This window comes from Mastomys coucha, unplaced genomic scaffold (assembly GCF_008632895.1).
Source record: "Mastomys coucha isolate ucsf_1 unplaced genomic scaffold, UCSF_Mcou_1 pScaffold18, whole genome shotgun sequence".
NCBI classification, from domain to species: Eukaryota; Metazoa; Chordata; class Mammalia; order Rodentia; family Muridae; genus Mastomys; species Mastomys coucha.
The window spans coordinates 46,390,398-46,405,347 of record NW_022196900.1 but is presented as its reverse complement, the minus strand read 5'-3'; the positions used below and the strand labels follow the sequence as shown (position 1 = coordinate 46,405,347).

The window sequence follows — 14,950 nt, the reverse complement described above, 5'->3', positions numbered from 1 at the left end:
GGCAGGAGGCTGACTTTCCTTGAAGTTTTCGCCTCAAATACCGCCATCACGCAAGTGTGCGTGGCACAGGCACTCTAACACGCCCAGGATCAGAGGTGAGGAGGACACAACATCTGTCCCAACAACGGGAGTAATTGGGACCAGCAGGACACAGGCACACAGGAACTCTGCCAGCCCAGTGGCTCGGGTTGCTTCTGGTCTGTCTCAGCCGGTCGGTGCCCTGAGGAGACCTTGGGTGCAAGCTCTGCAGCCAGCCTCACAACCCCCAGAGGTAGCTCCACTCCCAGGTGCTCTAACAAGCCCAGAATCACAGGATCACAGAGACAGCTTGACTTTGAGGAGTTCTGACACAACCAGATCATAGGAAGGACAGATGGGCTCCAGTCAGATTTAGCAAGGGCAGGTAGCACTAGAGATAACCAGATGGTTTGGGGCAAGCATAAGAATATAAGCAACACAAACCAAGGTTACTTGGCATCATCAGAACCCAATACTCCCACCATTGCAAGTCCAGGACACACCATCACACCGGAAAAGCAAGATTCAGATCTAAAATCACTTCTCATGATGATGATACAGGACTTTAAGAAAGACGTAAATAGCGCCCTCAAAGGAATACAGGAGAACACAGGTAAAGAGCTAGAAGCCCTTCAAGAGGAAACACAAAAAATCCCTTAAAGAACTACAGGAAAACACAATCAAACAGGTGAAGGAAATGAACAAAACCGCCCAGAATCTAAAAATGGAAATAGAAACAATAAAGAAATCAGAAAGAGAGACAACCCTGGAGATAGAAAACCTAGGAAAGAAATCAGGAGTCATAGATGCAAAGCTCCTAACCAAAACCATCCAGGAAATCTAAGACACATCAAGAAAACCAAATCTAAGGGTAATAAGTATAGAAGAGAGTGAAGATTCCCAACTTAAAGGGCCAGTAAATATCTTCAACAAAATTATAGAAGAAAACTTCCCTAACCTAAAGAAAGAGATGCCCATGAACATATAAGAAGCCTACAGAACTCCAAATAGACTGGACCAGAAAAGAAATTCCTCCCGTCACATAATAATCAAAATACTATAGTTTTCAGAACAGCTTACATATTTTAAAAGTATTTATATACCCAAAAGAAATGTAGACAATTAAATTGGGAGGGGGTTTGTAAGAGAACAACACTGAAAGCTTTGCTTGACGTTTGTAACTCTTGTATCAAGTTACCACAGTAAGAGCCAAGATTTTAAGGTCTACTAAATACAAAACAAACAAACAAACAAAAACACTTTGTATATTTATGTTCATTTAAGAAAATATTAGTAGTGATGTATTATTTTGAAATATCCAGTTAATACATTTGGAGTTATTTAAAATTTATATTGAGAAAAACGTTATGTATTTTCAGTATTGCCATAGATAAGCATCTACATAAGACTGCAAATTTGATTGTTGTTTTATATCAAATAACTTTTAAAGATTTATTTATTTATTTAATGTATATGAGTACACACTGTAGCTGTACTATAGTTGTGAGCCTTCACCTGGTTGTTGGGAATTGACTTTTTAGGACCTCTGCTCATTTTGGTAGACCCTCCACTCGCTCAGTCCCTACTTGCCCCAGCCCAAAGATTTATTTATTATTATAAATATGTACACTGTAGCTGTCTTCAGACACCAGAAGAGGGTGTCAGATCTCATTATGGATGATTGTGAGCCACCATTTGGTTGCTGGGATTTGAACTCAGGTCCTTCAGAAGAGCAGTTGGTGCTCTTACCAGCTGAGCCATCTCTCCAGCCCTCAACAACTTTTATAATACTCATTTTTATTGTTGTAATATTTTATAAATTTTAAAGAATATGACAAAAAAAGATATTGTAGGTATTGAAGGGGGAGTCTCTGGGAGGAGTTGGGGTACAAAAGGAAAACAAGAATGATTTAATTCTATTTACTTAAAATATGTTTTTAAATGTTAACAAATTCAGATAAATTGAAATCATGTAACTTTTCTCATTATAATGCAATAAAACTTGGGAAAAAAAGAATAGGAAGCAAGGCAAACTCATACTGTAACACTGACTTTTTAATTCACAGAAAACTTCTGCAGTTCTTTCTACATATATTCTGCTTAATCCTCACACTTATACACTTAATAAATCATTTTATAATTTCCTAAAAAAAATAAATAAATAAACACAACAACAAAAATATCCCTTAAGGCTGAGGATTTAGTTCAGTGGTAGGATACTGGCCTAGAGTGTGTGAGCCTGTGTACCTTCACCCTAGTAAAACCATCCAGCCAAACCAAGAACAACTAATTACTAAACTATGTTAATCCTTTTCAAAAAATGAAATCTGTGAGTGTGTCTAGGCCCGTGGTTGATTTTGTTTTTTTTTTCGAGACAGGGTTTCTCTTTGTAGCCCTGGCTGTCCTGGAACTCACTCTGTAGACCAGGTTGGCCTCGAACTTAGAAATCCACCTGCCTCTGCCTCCCAAGTGCTGGGATTAAAGGTGTGCGCCACCACCGCTCGGCCTGTGGTTGATTTTGGATGTCTAACTTGATTATACTTTTCTTTTGGTTTTTTGGGGACAGGTTTCTCTGTGTAGCCCTGGCTGTCCTGCAACAGGCTCTGTAGACTAGGCTGGCCTTGGACTCAAGATTTGCCTGCTTTTGGCTCCCAAGTACTTGGATTAAAGATGTGGGTCACCATGCCTGTCCAAAGCTGGTTCTCTTTCTGAACTTGAGACTGCCTGTTACTGCCTGTCTAGCTAGCCAGGTTGCCACCAGAAAAATTATTTTCCCAGAATGCTGGGTTTATATGCCTGTCTGGCTTCTCTTTGAATTCTGGGATTTTAAGTAATCCTCATGCTTATGTATGTGATAAGGGCTTTATCTCCCCAGCCTCCAAAGTAGAGCTCTAACTTTCCTGGAATTCATATGTAGATCAGGCTGGTCTTGAGCTCCTAGAGATCTTTCTGCCTGTCTCTCTCTGCCTGAGTGCTTAGGTTAAAAGCCTGTGCCACCATTCACAGCCCTTAAGGACTTCATTTCTCTCCCTAGTGATTATAACTCTGTAACATTCTACTCAACTTTCTTAGGTTTGAAAATGGTAGGAGTGGAGTGGAGGTAGTATCTAGCTGAAACTTTGTTTTCTGACTATTTTCCATGCCTCCACTATGAAGGGGTTGACGATTTACTGTCCTTCAGAGAGGATCTGACATGCAGCTTTCTACTGCAGGATTATCACATGATGGGCTGGAAAGATGGCTTAGTGGTTTAGAGCACTGGCTACTCTTTCAGAGGACCGAGGTTTGATTCCTAGCACCTACATAACCATAGCAGCAGCTTTCAAACTCCAATTCCAGTAAACTCCAGTTCTAGGGGATCTGATGCCTTCTACTGGCCATAGCTATGAGTGTGTGCATCTGTACATAGGCATACTTACAAAGCACCCGCACAAATAAATAATGAATTAAAATAAGTGATTAAAACTGTGACAGGTACTGTTGATTGAATCATCTCGTGTCTTCTTTCCTAGGCTGAATGTGGGAGTAGTTTTCCTCAAGTTGTTGGCTCATTGCTTATATCTCCTGGTGGTCCTAAGTTTATTCATCTGATGTATCAATTTGCAAGATATGTTGCAATCAAATATATTAAAACAAGATCTAACAGTAAGTTTACTTATACTATATTTGTTTTTATTCTTAAATTGTTATTGTTCATAATTTTAAAATCAAGATCAAAATGAGTTAAAAAGCATCTGGTTAATATTGTACTCATCTACGACTGGAAACCTCACAATGAGCCTTTAATATTTGTGTTTAACTTTATTATGTTCTGGCACAGAGTTTGGAGTACATTTTTCATAGGAAAGTCAAATGACTATTTTAGCCTTTATTAGTTCCTTCTGCTTTATTTTTACGCTTCAGAAACAGAGAAGCTGCAAGCCTGGTGGCACCTGGAGGCTGAGTGGGATGAGTAAGTACTTTATCTCCTGAGCTATCTCCCCAGCCTCCAGAGTGTAGCTCTAGCTGGCCTGGAATTGATATGTAGGTTCAGAGATGCTTATACAGATCTGTAATTTGAGCCTAGAAGGCTGAGGCAGGCTGACCTCAAGTTGAGAGCCAGGTTTATTGCAGAGTTTAGGCCTCTTTCATGGATCTCTTTATAGGAGACCATGTCTGGTGTTGTGATACATACTAACATTTGGGAGGCTGAGTCAGGAAGATTGCTAATTTGAGGTCAGCCTGAACAGTGTAAATTTCAGGCTAGCTTGGACTCATAGACTGTCTTAAACACTATTCAAATCAAACAAAAAAATGAAGAAAACTCATTAATGAGACTATAGCCTTGGTTTTGGATCACTGGGTATTAGTTCATAGAACTTTCATTTTAGAACTGCTTTTTTTTTCTTTTGGTTTTTTTTCGAGACAGGGTTTCTCTGAGTAGCCTTGGCTGTCCTGGAACTCACTCTGTAGACCATGCTGGCCTTGAACTCAGAAATCCACCTGCCTCTGCCTCCCAAGTGCTGGGATTAAAGGCGTGTGCCATCACCGCCCGGCAGAACTGCTTTTTATTATACCTAACAAATACCCTAATTTATTTACCCAGCATACAGCTGAGATTTCCAGTGTTAGAAGACTTCTGAATTCTGCGAATTTTCTTCAAGTTAGACATCGTGGAGGTTTCTGTGCAGCATGCTGGGATGTGGATAACTTGTTCTAGGTGGGGTGTGGGGACCGAGGTGGAGAGAATATCTATCCTTGTTGTTGATCTGTGTTTACAATAAGATGTAGATAAAAACCTGACATCAGATATGATTGTATGAATTCATCTTCATTCATCATCACTAACAAAGTGAAGAGTTGCTTGAAAAAAAATGGCACATATTTGATTTGATTTTCATTTCTCCTGTCTGTCTTACTGGAAAGACAAACTCATGGTGACATTTTCTGTGATCTTGCCTTCTATATAGATTCTCTACATTTTGCAGAAACATTTAATGCAAAACCACAAGATATGCACAAGTGCCTTGCCAGAAGCCATGTAGCACGTAACAGATTTTTACAGATTTTGCAAAGAGAACATTATGTTATCCAAAAATACCAGGATAATGCACAGTAAGTAAAGTTAGAAAATTATTAAAAATTTAAAAATTAAAATATTAAAAATTTTAAAGTTAGAAAATTATTTCCTTTTTGAGTAAATATCACCAATATAAATATGTCCAGAAATAATTTATGCCTATTTCAAAATCTTGGCCATTAATACTGCATTTTAACTATGTGATTTTTTTAAAAAAAGATTTATTTATTATATGTAAGTACACTGTAGCTGTCTTCAGACACCTCAGAAGAGGGCATTAGATCTCATTACGGATGGTTGTGAGCCACCATGTGGTTGCTGGGATTTGAACTCAGGACCTTCGGAAGAGCAGTCAGTGCTCTTAACTGCTGAGCCATCTCTCCAGCCCCCTAACTATATAACTTTTAAAATTATTTTTACTTTATGTTTATGGGTGCTTTGCTTGAACATATGTTTGTACACTGGAAGTATCTGATGCCCACAGAGGCCAGATGAGGGTGTTGATTCTCTTGGAAGTAGAGTTAAAGACAGTTGGGAGCCACATGAGTACTGGGAATTGAGACCTTGAGGGGCAGCAAGTATTCTTCAGTGTTTAGCCCTCTCTCTAGCCCTGGAATTCTAGTTTTGGATTATAATTGTCCTAATTGTATTTTGAATTTTTTAGTCTATATATTCATTTTGTAACTTTTGCATTTAATATTTATTTTATAATTTTAGTAGATATTTTATACCTTCAAACAAATACTGCATATTTTAGTCAATTTATAGTAGAGTACTGCATGTAGTGAGAATTCTGGAATTTTGGTTTCTTTAAAAAACAGAAATATTGGGCTGGTGAGATGGCTCAGTGGTTAAGAGCACGGACTGTTCTTCCTAAGGTCCTGAGTTCAAATCCCAGCAACCACAAGGTGGCTCACAACCATCTGAAATGAGATCTGACGCCTTCTTCTGGTGCATCTGAAGACAGCTACAGTGTACTTACATATAATAATAAATAAATCTTTAAAAAAATAAAACAGAAATATTGTAAGAATTTGTCTTTGTTTTAATCCCAGGTGTGAGAATATGGGGTTACTTTGGACTGTCCGCAGTAGCTGACTATGATTTGCCTTGTGCTCTAGTAGAGATGTTGTTTTGCCAGCTGCAGATAGTTTCTGCATTTGTGTGCTGTTTGGAATTGCGGGTATATAGACGATAGGGTCCCTGAGATGGTGGGGTTGGTGATTGTTGGTCATTCTCATTCTGTCTCTGTCTCTCTCTTCTCCTCTCTCATTCTCTATTTCCTACCTAGTGATAGGGGGTTAAACTGGAGGGCTAAACGGTAGGAAAATGTGGAACCCACAAAGTAGCAAAGCCAGCTTCAACTGCTGTGTGTGTATGTATGTATGTAAGTATGTTTGTATGTATCTTCCTATTTATTTTTAGTTAATTGAGAGGATCTCACTGTGAAGTCTTGGCTGACCTGGCCCTTGCCATGTGCATCAGTCTTGAATGTGTGTTCCTCTTGCTGCTTCTTCCTAACTATTACAAGCATGTGGCATGATCCAGTTCATAGTATTATATATGTCTGCTTATCTACTCAACATATCTTACTGATTTTTTTTTTCCTGTGTATACTGTTGTCACAACATGAAAAGAGACAGAAAAGACTGTCAAGGATTTGGTTGTATCTTTACTTTATGTGTAAAAATAAACATGTATTATGTGTGTATGCTTCATATTGTGTCAGTGGAAGTCAGGACAACTTTTGAAAGTTTTTTTTTTTTTAAGATTTATTTATTTAGTAAATGTAAGTATACTGTAGCTGTCTTCAGACACTCCAGAAGGGGGCATCAGATTTGTTACAGATGGTTGTGAGCCATCATGTGGTTGCTGGGATTTGAACTCAGAACCTTTGGAAGAGCAGTCGGTGCTCTTAACCGCAGAGCCATCTCTCCAGCCCCTTGAAAGTTGTTTTTTATCTGCTGTATGGTCTGTGTATGGAACTCCGGTGGTCAGGCTTGGAGGCCAGTGCTTTACCTCTCTGAAGGATCTTGCTTCAAGTCCTTTGTTTTACTGTTAAAAATGCAGTAAAGATAAGAAAATAAAAGAAACAAGTGGGGCATATCAGTAATGGGAATGTTCTTTTCTGTTGTTTTTTACAGTCTATCTGTTAAGCAAGTACGGAATGCAAGATCAGAGTGCATGGGTCTACAGAACCAAATTAAAAGGCAAGTGACTTTTAGAGCTGGAATAGACCTTACATAAAGTTTAAATTTTGAATTTTACAAGTAATGAGACTACTAAAAATAGAAGTAGAATGATATGTCATTACTTGTTGATGCTAGGACTAGAACATTTTTTCCTCACTTTTAATAAAGTTCTAAAAATTATTATTGCACTGTTTGAGTTCTTTGTTTTTGAAACAGATCTCACTATGTTTGTAGCCCTGGCTGGTTTGGTACTTTATATAGATCATGCTTGTGTTGAACTGATAAGAGATCTGCCTGCCTCTGCCTACTGAGCATCCAGATTAAAGGCTTTCACCACTACACTCAGTTGACAGCTAGAGAATTACTATTTTTTAACTGAATGCCTTTTTGTAGTTTGCAGACCAATTGGTTTCTTGGATGTAAAATTACCATGTGAATTTTTTATGAATAAATCAATCATTTAATTTTTTTTTATTAGAATGGAGCCGTATGATGACAAGAGTAATCTACAAGAGAAGATTCAAAAGGTGAGACACTTTTTAATAGCAGGGGATCTGTTTATTGTGGACGGCTCTGTAGGGTATCAATGCTAGCATTTTTCTAGATCAGTATATTTCAGAATCCTGATAATGTAATTCCAAGTGAGACACAGCCACAAAGAACATATGTAATAATTTTAGTTTTGTTTAAAAATATAGATTACATATATATATATATATATATATATATATATATATATATATATATATATATAGCCACACGTGGGAAATAACAAAATGTTAGCCGTAGGGCTTTGATGAAAAGGTTTGGTTTTCTGTGTTTTTCTAAGTTCTCTGTAATGAATCTATAGCATATGAGGGAAAAATGTTATGTTAAAAAAACATAGGAAAGAGCAGGAGAGGTGGCTCAGTGGTTAAGAGCATTGGCTGCTTTTCTGTTTGATTCCTAGTACCCACATAGCTCCTCTCAATCATGTGTAACTCCTGTCCCAGGAGACCTGATGTCCTGTTTTGGTTTTAGCTAGCAGTGGGTGAATCTGGTATATAGGCATACACGAAGACAAAAGATTCATACACATAAAATAATAATAAAATGTTTAAAAAATAAAATAGAAAAAATATTATTTGAAAAAATACTCCATTGCTTTCAAGGGGAACTAAGTTCATAGTGTTTATACTTACTTTACCTTTGTTTTGAAAAGGAAGGATGTGACTGTTTCTCACTTGCTCTTGTTTTTTTTCTGATTGAATCTTGCTTATTTATTCATCTTTTGTTTTCTCTCCTTCCCTCTCTTCCTCTTCTTCCCTTCCCTTCCCCTCTGCCCTCCCTTCTGGCATTTCCTTTTTTCATTTTCAAGCTTTCCATGGGTAACACTATTTTTGGACGATAGAATAAAGATTTCAAAGTTTGATTGGAAATTATATAAGCTGTATTCTTCCTAAGAAATTCATTAGCTCAGCTGTGATGGTACAAGCCTTTAATCTTAGCACTGGAGAGGCAAAGGCAGTCTGATCTTAGGAGTTGGAGGTTAGTGTTGTCTAAGCCAGTTCTTTGCCGGTGAGGTTCCCTAGTGATGCATTTACTTAATCAGCTGTATTTCACTCATTATTAAGGGATAAATATTTATGCCAAAAACTTTGTTAGTATAGACATATGGTATGTGTGGATTTTATATTTTGTTTTGTTTTCAAAGGTTCGGTCTTTGTGGGTGTCAGTGAATGAGACACTCATGGTTGTGGAAAAGGAGAGAGAAGTTATTAGTTCACTGTTCGGCTTTGTAAACCAGTATGCTTTGGATGGAGCTCATGTTGCTGTTAATATTCCAAGGCTCTTACTTGACAGACTTGAGGAGCAGATGTGTCAGGTAAGTTTTGCTGTAGAGGGAACATGTTAGCACAGTGTCACTGCTTTTTACATTGTCATCTTAGAGATTTCCTACTGCTTCAAGCATTTGTGTTCTTCATTAATCTTCATAGAGGAACTGTCAGAGGTGTGTAAGTTTGTATCCATTTGCTTTTGTCGTTTTGTATAGTATAGAAAGGTTAACATTGCTTAGTATGAAGATAGTACTGTATTGATTCTTTACATTTTGTGTGTGTGTGTGTGTGTGTGTGTGTGTGTGTGTACATGTCTGAGTACACTCATGCCATGGTATGTGTGTATTTGGAGGTCAGAGGACAATTTATGGGAGTCTATTTTCTTTTTCATGTGTGTCCTGGGGCAGAATTCAGTTTGTCAGGCTTGGTGACAAGTGTCTTTATCCACTGAGCCATTTCAACTCTTTGTATTAGTCCTTTATAAATTTTCCCCTGCCTCAACCTCTTCAGTGCTGAGATTGTAGGCTCCATCAAGTATAGCTCTCTTTGTGTGCTTTTGTTTTTGTTTCTTATGACTGGATCAACTATGTAGCTTTGGCAAGTCTAGAGCTTGATTTATAGACTAGGCCTGCCTCTGCTTTCTGAGTTCTGGGGTTAAAGGGGTGCTCCACCACACTTGACCTTTTATAAAGTCTGTATGCTCTGGCTTTTGCTTACTTATCTTTAAGCAGAATGTGACTGGTGCACTCTTCATTCACAAACCTTGCTGAGTTGCTCTACAGGTCTTCTTTGGAAGGCTTCTGCTCCTCAGTACTTGACAGCGCCTGTGCTGTCACGGTACCAAGAGTAGGGCGTAGGCCTGGGGGATTTAACAGAAGACACAGACTCCATCACTCACCAAGGAAGAATGCCAATTTTTATTCCTCTTTGCTCAATTTATACTGAGCAGCATGGGGGGGAATAAAAAAAAAAACACAAAGAGGAAACCCCCAACTGGGGCTGACTCCTCCCACCTGCAAATGGGCGGAATGGGCCGAACATAACATCCTATCTTGAAGCAAACAGGTTCTGCAAAGAGACATCCAGGTAGGAGGTCTGTATCCAACAAGTACTTTACTTTGGAAACAAGCTATGGGGAGATTGCTCCCAAATTGCTTACCCTTACCCTTTCTGTCTTCTCTTTCATCTTGATCTTAAGCAGTCCTTGTGAATGCTTTACCTCCTTTAGCTCTGTGATGGCAATACCTCAGTTTTCCTTGTGGATTTTCAGAGTACTGGCCTTAGGTTTTTCTTTTCTTTTTTTAATTGTGTAAGTTTTTAATTTGTTCATTTTGCCTCCAACTCTGTGTTTCTCTGTGTATCCCTGGCTGTCCTGGACTCACTGTGTAGACCTTGCTGTCCTGGAACTCAGAAATCCACCTGCTTCTGCCTCACAAGTACTGGGATTAAAGGCATGCACCACCATTGCCCGGCTATTTTATTTCTCAAGCAGAGTCTCATTGTATGTTTCGGACCAGCCTGGAACTAGCATCATAGACCAGATTGGCCTTTGAATTCACAGAAGTCCACTTGCCTCGGCCTCCTGAGTGTTGAGACCAAGACAAGCACCATAACATCTGGTCCCTACAGCGTGTTACTAAACTGGTATCTCTAGCCTTTCTTCTTTAACCAAAGCAGCATCTATCTTCATTTCTGTCTTCATTTGGAACATTTAATTGTACGCCTTACTTTTTCCTTAGTATGTACAGTTCATTTAGTACTTACCACATATCAGGTAATGACTGTAGTATATTGAAGGTACATAGATTAAATATTTTGTGAAGAGATTTCACTTTAAGATACAATATATGTGCATCAAATTCATAGTATATAGCAATCAACATGTGTGAATTCAGATACCTATAAGTGTAAGCAGGTATCAGAAAAGACATTAATTGCCAGGCAGTGGTGGCGCATGCCTTTAATCCCATCACTTGGGAGGCAGAGACAGGTGGATTTCTGAGTTAGAGGCCAGCCTGGTCTACAGAGTGAGTTCCAGGACAGCCAAGGCTACACAGAGAAACCCTGTCTTGAAAAAAAACCAAAAAAAGAAAAAAAAGACATTAATTATATATAAGCATACAGATAAGGCAGGCAGTGATGTCTTTAGAGAAAACCACTTAATATTTTTTTGTTTTGTTTTGTTTGAGATACTGTCTCCCTGTACTGTAGCTCTGTAGCTCTGGCAGGCTTAGAAGTCACTATGTAAACCAGGCTGGCCTTGAACTCACAGTGATACACCTGTCTTTGTCTCTGGAGTGCTGAGATCAAAGGCGTGTGTGTGTTTGGTCTTAAGGTTTTATTATAGAAAAGAGAGAGAGAAAGATAAGGTAGAAAAGCAGAGTCTGGCCATGACCACGTGGAGGAGGGGGAAGGAGAGAGATGGAGCAAGAGGTGAGAGTAAAGACAAGAAGAGTGAGAGGTTGAGACAGGGTCTCTCACTGGGATCTGGGGCTCGTGCTAATAGGGTAGGAAAAAAAATCTAGGGATCTTCCTGTCTCTACTTTGCCAGTGCTGGGATTACAAGTACATGACACCATACTCACTTTTTCTGGGGTCTGCATGCTTTACTGATGTAAATACTTTGTAAGGACTGAATAACCTCATCAGCCCCCTGAATCTTTTTTTTTTTGGTTTGTTTGTATTAGGATAGATGGCATGTGAAACTTGTTAAAAAATAAATTTTGTCATTTGGTAGTGACAGGCAGATCTTAGTGCAGGACCAGCTTGGTTGACATAGCTCAGCTGGGCTACATAGCAAGAACCTGACTCAAAAAAAATGGTGATTTTTTTTTTTTTGCTTTGTTTTCAAATCTGTTCTTTATATTTAGACTGATTTATATGACTCTGTGTATGTGTGTGTGTGTGTGTGTGTGTGTGTATGCCACATGTGTACCTGGTATTTATAGATGCATACCACACATAGGGCTGTGTGTGGTAGGAGATGATTGTAAGCTTTTGTAACTGAACATGAGTCCTGCAGGAGTACCAAATGATCTTAACTAACTGCTGAACATCTCTCCAACCCCTCTTTATCTTTCATTGCATCTATTTGTATTTTTGTTTGTTTGTTTTTCGAGACAGGGTTTCTCTGTGTAGCCCTGGCTGTCCTGGAACTCACTGTGTAGACCAGGCTGGCCTCGAACTCAGAAATTCTCCTGCCTCTGCCTCCCAAGTTCTGGGATTAAAGGTGTGCGCCACCACTGCCTGGCTTGTATTTTCTTTTTTGCTAGATTTTTACCCTTTTGCATGATGTGAGAGTGATGTGAGAGTTCTTTGACGGTTCTTTGACGGTTCTTTGACGGTTTTTATACGATTGAAATTTTTTTACATAGTTTTATATTTGGGTGATTATTGTGTTTTCCCCCTACTCTTTCTTAAGGTAATGTTATATAATAGTAAAAAAGCATCAGTATGCAAGTTTATTACCGATAAGAACATACCGATCTTTGCTTTTTCTCCCTCCCCCTTACCCCCTTTTTTTCTGAATCTTTAGTTGCAGATAGGAAATGTTTATGAGGCTGGAAAATTGAACCTCGTAACAATTATTCAGTTGCTAAATGAAGTCTTGAAAATAATGAAATATGAACATTGTAAGGCTGGCCAAGCAAGATTGACAATAGACCTCCACTACCTTGAAAAAGAAACCAAATTTCAGAGGGAAAGATTATCAGATATGAAGCATATGAGGTACATAGAAAGCTCTTTTGTTATTTTACTATGTAATTGGTAGTGTGGTTTTCTCAGCAGAAATTGTATATAATTCTCCAACTTTGAATAAGTTAAGACATACTGGTATTTAAGTGGAGTAGTAGGTATATGATTGCTCTTTTGTTTTAAAAGGAGAAAAAGTATATTTTAAGTTCTGAAGAGTCACTTGTTAAATTTGTGTGTAGTTTAATGGTTAATCTTTGTTTTATATCCTTCTCTGCCCTAGTACTGTTGTCTTAAATTATGCTATGTCTTTATTTGTCCTTCAAATACACTATTTCTTATGCTATCATAGGCATAAAGTAAAAGAGAATGTCACTGCAATAAGACAGTCTATTGTTGAGAAGGAAGGAAGGTGGCATATGAAGTGGAAAGACTTTCTTGGCGTGTCTCCTTTCAGACTGACTAAAGGCGGGCCTGCAGTAAGTAATGCAGACTTGTGTTTGGAGAATACTTTAATATTAATTTGGCAATTCTCTCTGTCTTTTAGTTTATAATGCTGCAGTGACTTAGAAATGATGAATATGAACTGCTGATTCTCCTGCATCTGCTCCCAAATGTTAGGATTGTAACCCTTTGCCACCATGCTTGGCCTAGTGCCTTTTTAGAGATAGGTACCTGTTGTGTAGATACGTATGTATGCTAGGCTGATCTAGAATGTATGTAGCCAGAGCACTAGGATTATAGGTATTACTGTGTAGTTGAAATGTTTAAAAATATAATTTCATAATAGTTTTTCATCAAGCTGCTGCCATCTATAGTTACTCATTTTAAGTTCAGAGGCTAAAAAGACTACTATTAAGTAAAATTCGAAACATACAACTATTGTATTCTTTTATTTAAAAAAAAAGTTTGGAGGGGCTGAAGAGGTGGTTTTTCACGAAAGCCCATTGGCTGCTCTTCCAAGAAGACTAGGATTGAATTCCTAGCCCACATGGTAGCTCATAACCAGCTAAAACTCAATCCTAAGGTATCTGATTTCATCTTCTGGCTTCTGTGGGCACCAAGCACACATATAGTACACGAACACATATGCAGGCAAAACATATACATACAAATAGTCACAGGATAAATGTCTAGTAATTTATTGTTAGGGAAAAAATTCACTTGTAGATGAACTTAGCTTTGTCATTATGGCTGTTTGTTTATGTGTTTACTGAATATTGTGAATTCTGTGTTCTAAGGCTGTGGATCTCTTGCCTCCCATGTCTCCCCTTTCGTTTGATCCTGTGTCAGAGGAAGTATATGCAAAGAGTATACTTTTAAAGTATCCTGCTTCACTTCCAGGTTGGTAAGCTCCCTCCACTTGCTTTTAAAGACAGTGTCTCATTGTGAAGCATTGACTGAGCTGGAACTTACTGTGTAGACCAGGCTGGCCTGAAACTCCAAGCTGTTCTCCTGCCTCTGCCTCTTGAATGCTGAGTGTACAGCTTGCACTATCCATGGCTTATTTCTCATTGTTTATAAGTTATTTATATTTTTCAATTATCCTTTACATTTATGTGCATGCAAATTTATGTGTATGTCCATGTACACACTATGGTACATGTGTAGAGGTCACAGGACAACCTGGTTCTGTCCTTTTACCAAGTGGTACCCTAGGATCAAACGCAGATAATAAGGCAAGGTGGCAAGTGCCTTCACCTGCTTTCTAGTTATCTTTATTGTGAAATATATATAGCATAAAATTACTGTTTTGGTCACAAAATGTTATGAAAAAAAGATAGAATCTACCACTTGCAAAAAGTGAATGCTTCAGCCTGTCTGTGGGCTGGGATTAAAGATGTGAGCCGCCAAATGGGCATTCACTTAGTATTGAATAGCAGTTTGCCTGGATTTAGAACCTTGGGTTGACAGATCTTTAAGGACTTTGATGGTTAAGTCTGGGTTCCTGCCTTCTATTATCAGAGACACATTAATCATCTATCTTACTGTCATTCATTTGTACATAATTAGGTTATAATTTATGGTTGCTTATAAGAGTTCTTTTTTATATTATGCAGGTTTGTTGGGGTACTTCTAAATGTAGATTTATTTTTAATTGTTTGGGTTATGTGTATGTGTATTCTAGAAGCTCATTATTTTCCCAGTTCAAGAGTTTGTTGTCCTTTGTC

General features: G+C 38.3%; 1 protein-coding gene across 2 annotated transcripts in view; it reads left to right on the top strand.

Annotated features, from left to right (window-relative positions):
• Haus6 (HAUS augmin like complex subunit 6) overlaps nt 1-14,950 on the top strand; it is a 39,747-nt gene that overhangs the window by 7,659 nt on the left and 17,138 nt on the right. For both annotated transcript variants that reach the window (XM_031377801.1, XM_031377802.1), the window contains exons 4-11: nt 3,531-3,663; nt 4,968-5,112; nt 7,222-7,287; nt 7,748-7,796; nt 8,963-9,133; nt 12,622-12,815; nt 13,132-13,258; nt 14,021-14,123. In XM_031377801.1, the coding sequence (XP_031233661.1) occupies nt 3,531-3,663; nt 4,968-5,112; nt 7,222-7,287; nt 7,748-7,796; nt 8,963-9,133; nt 12,622-12,815; nt 13,132-13,258; nt 14,021-14,123 (988 nt within the window). The remainder of the gene's footprint in view (nt 1-3,530; nt 3,664-4,967; nt 5,113-7,221; nt 7,288-7,747; nt 7,797-8,962; nt 9,134-12,621; nt 12,816-13,131; nt 13,259-14,020; nt 14,124-14,950) is intronic.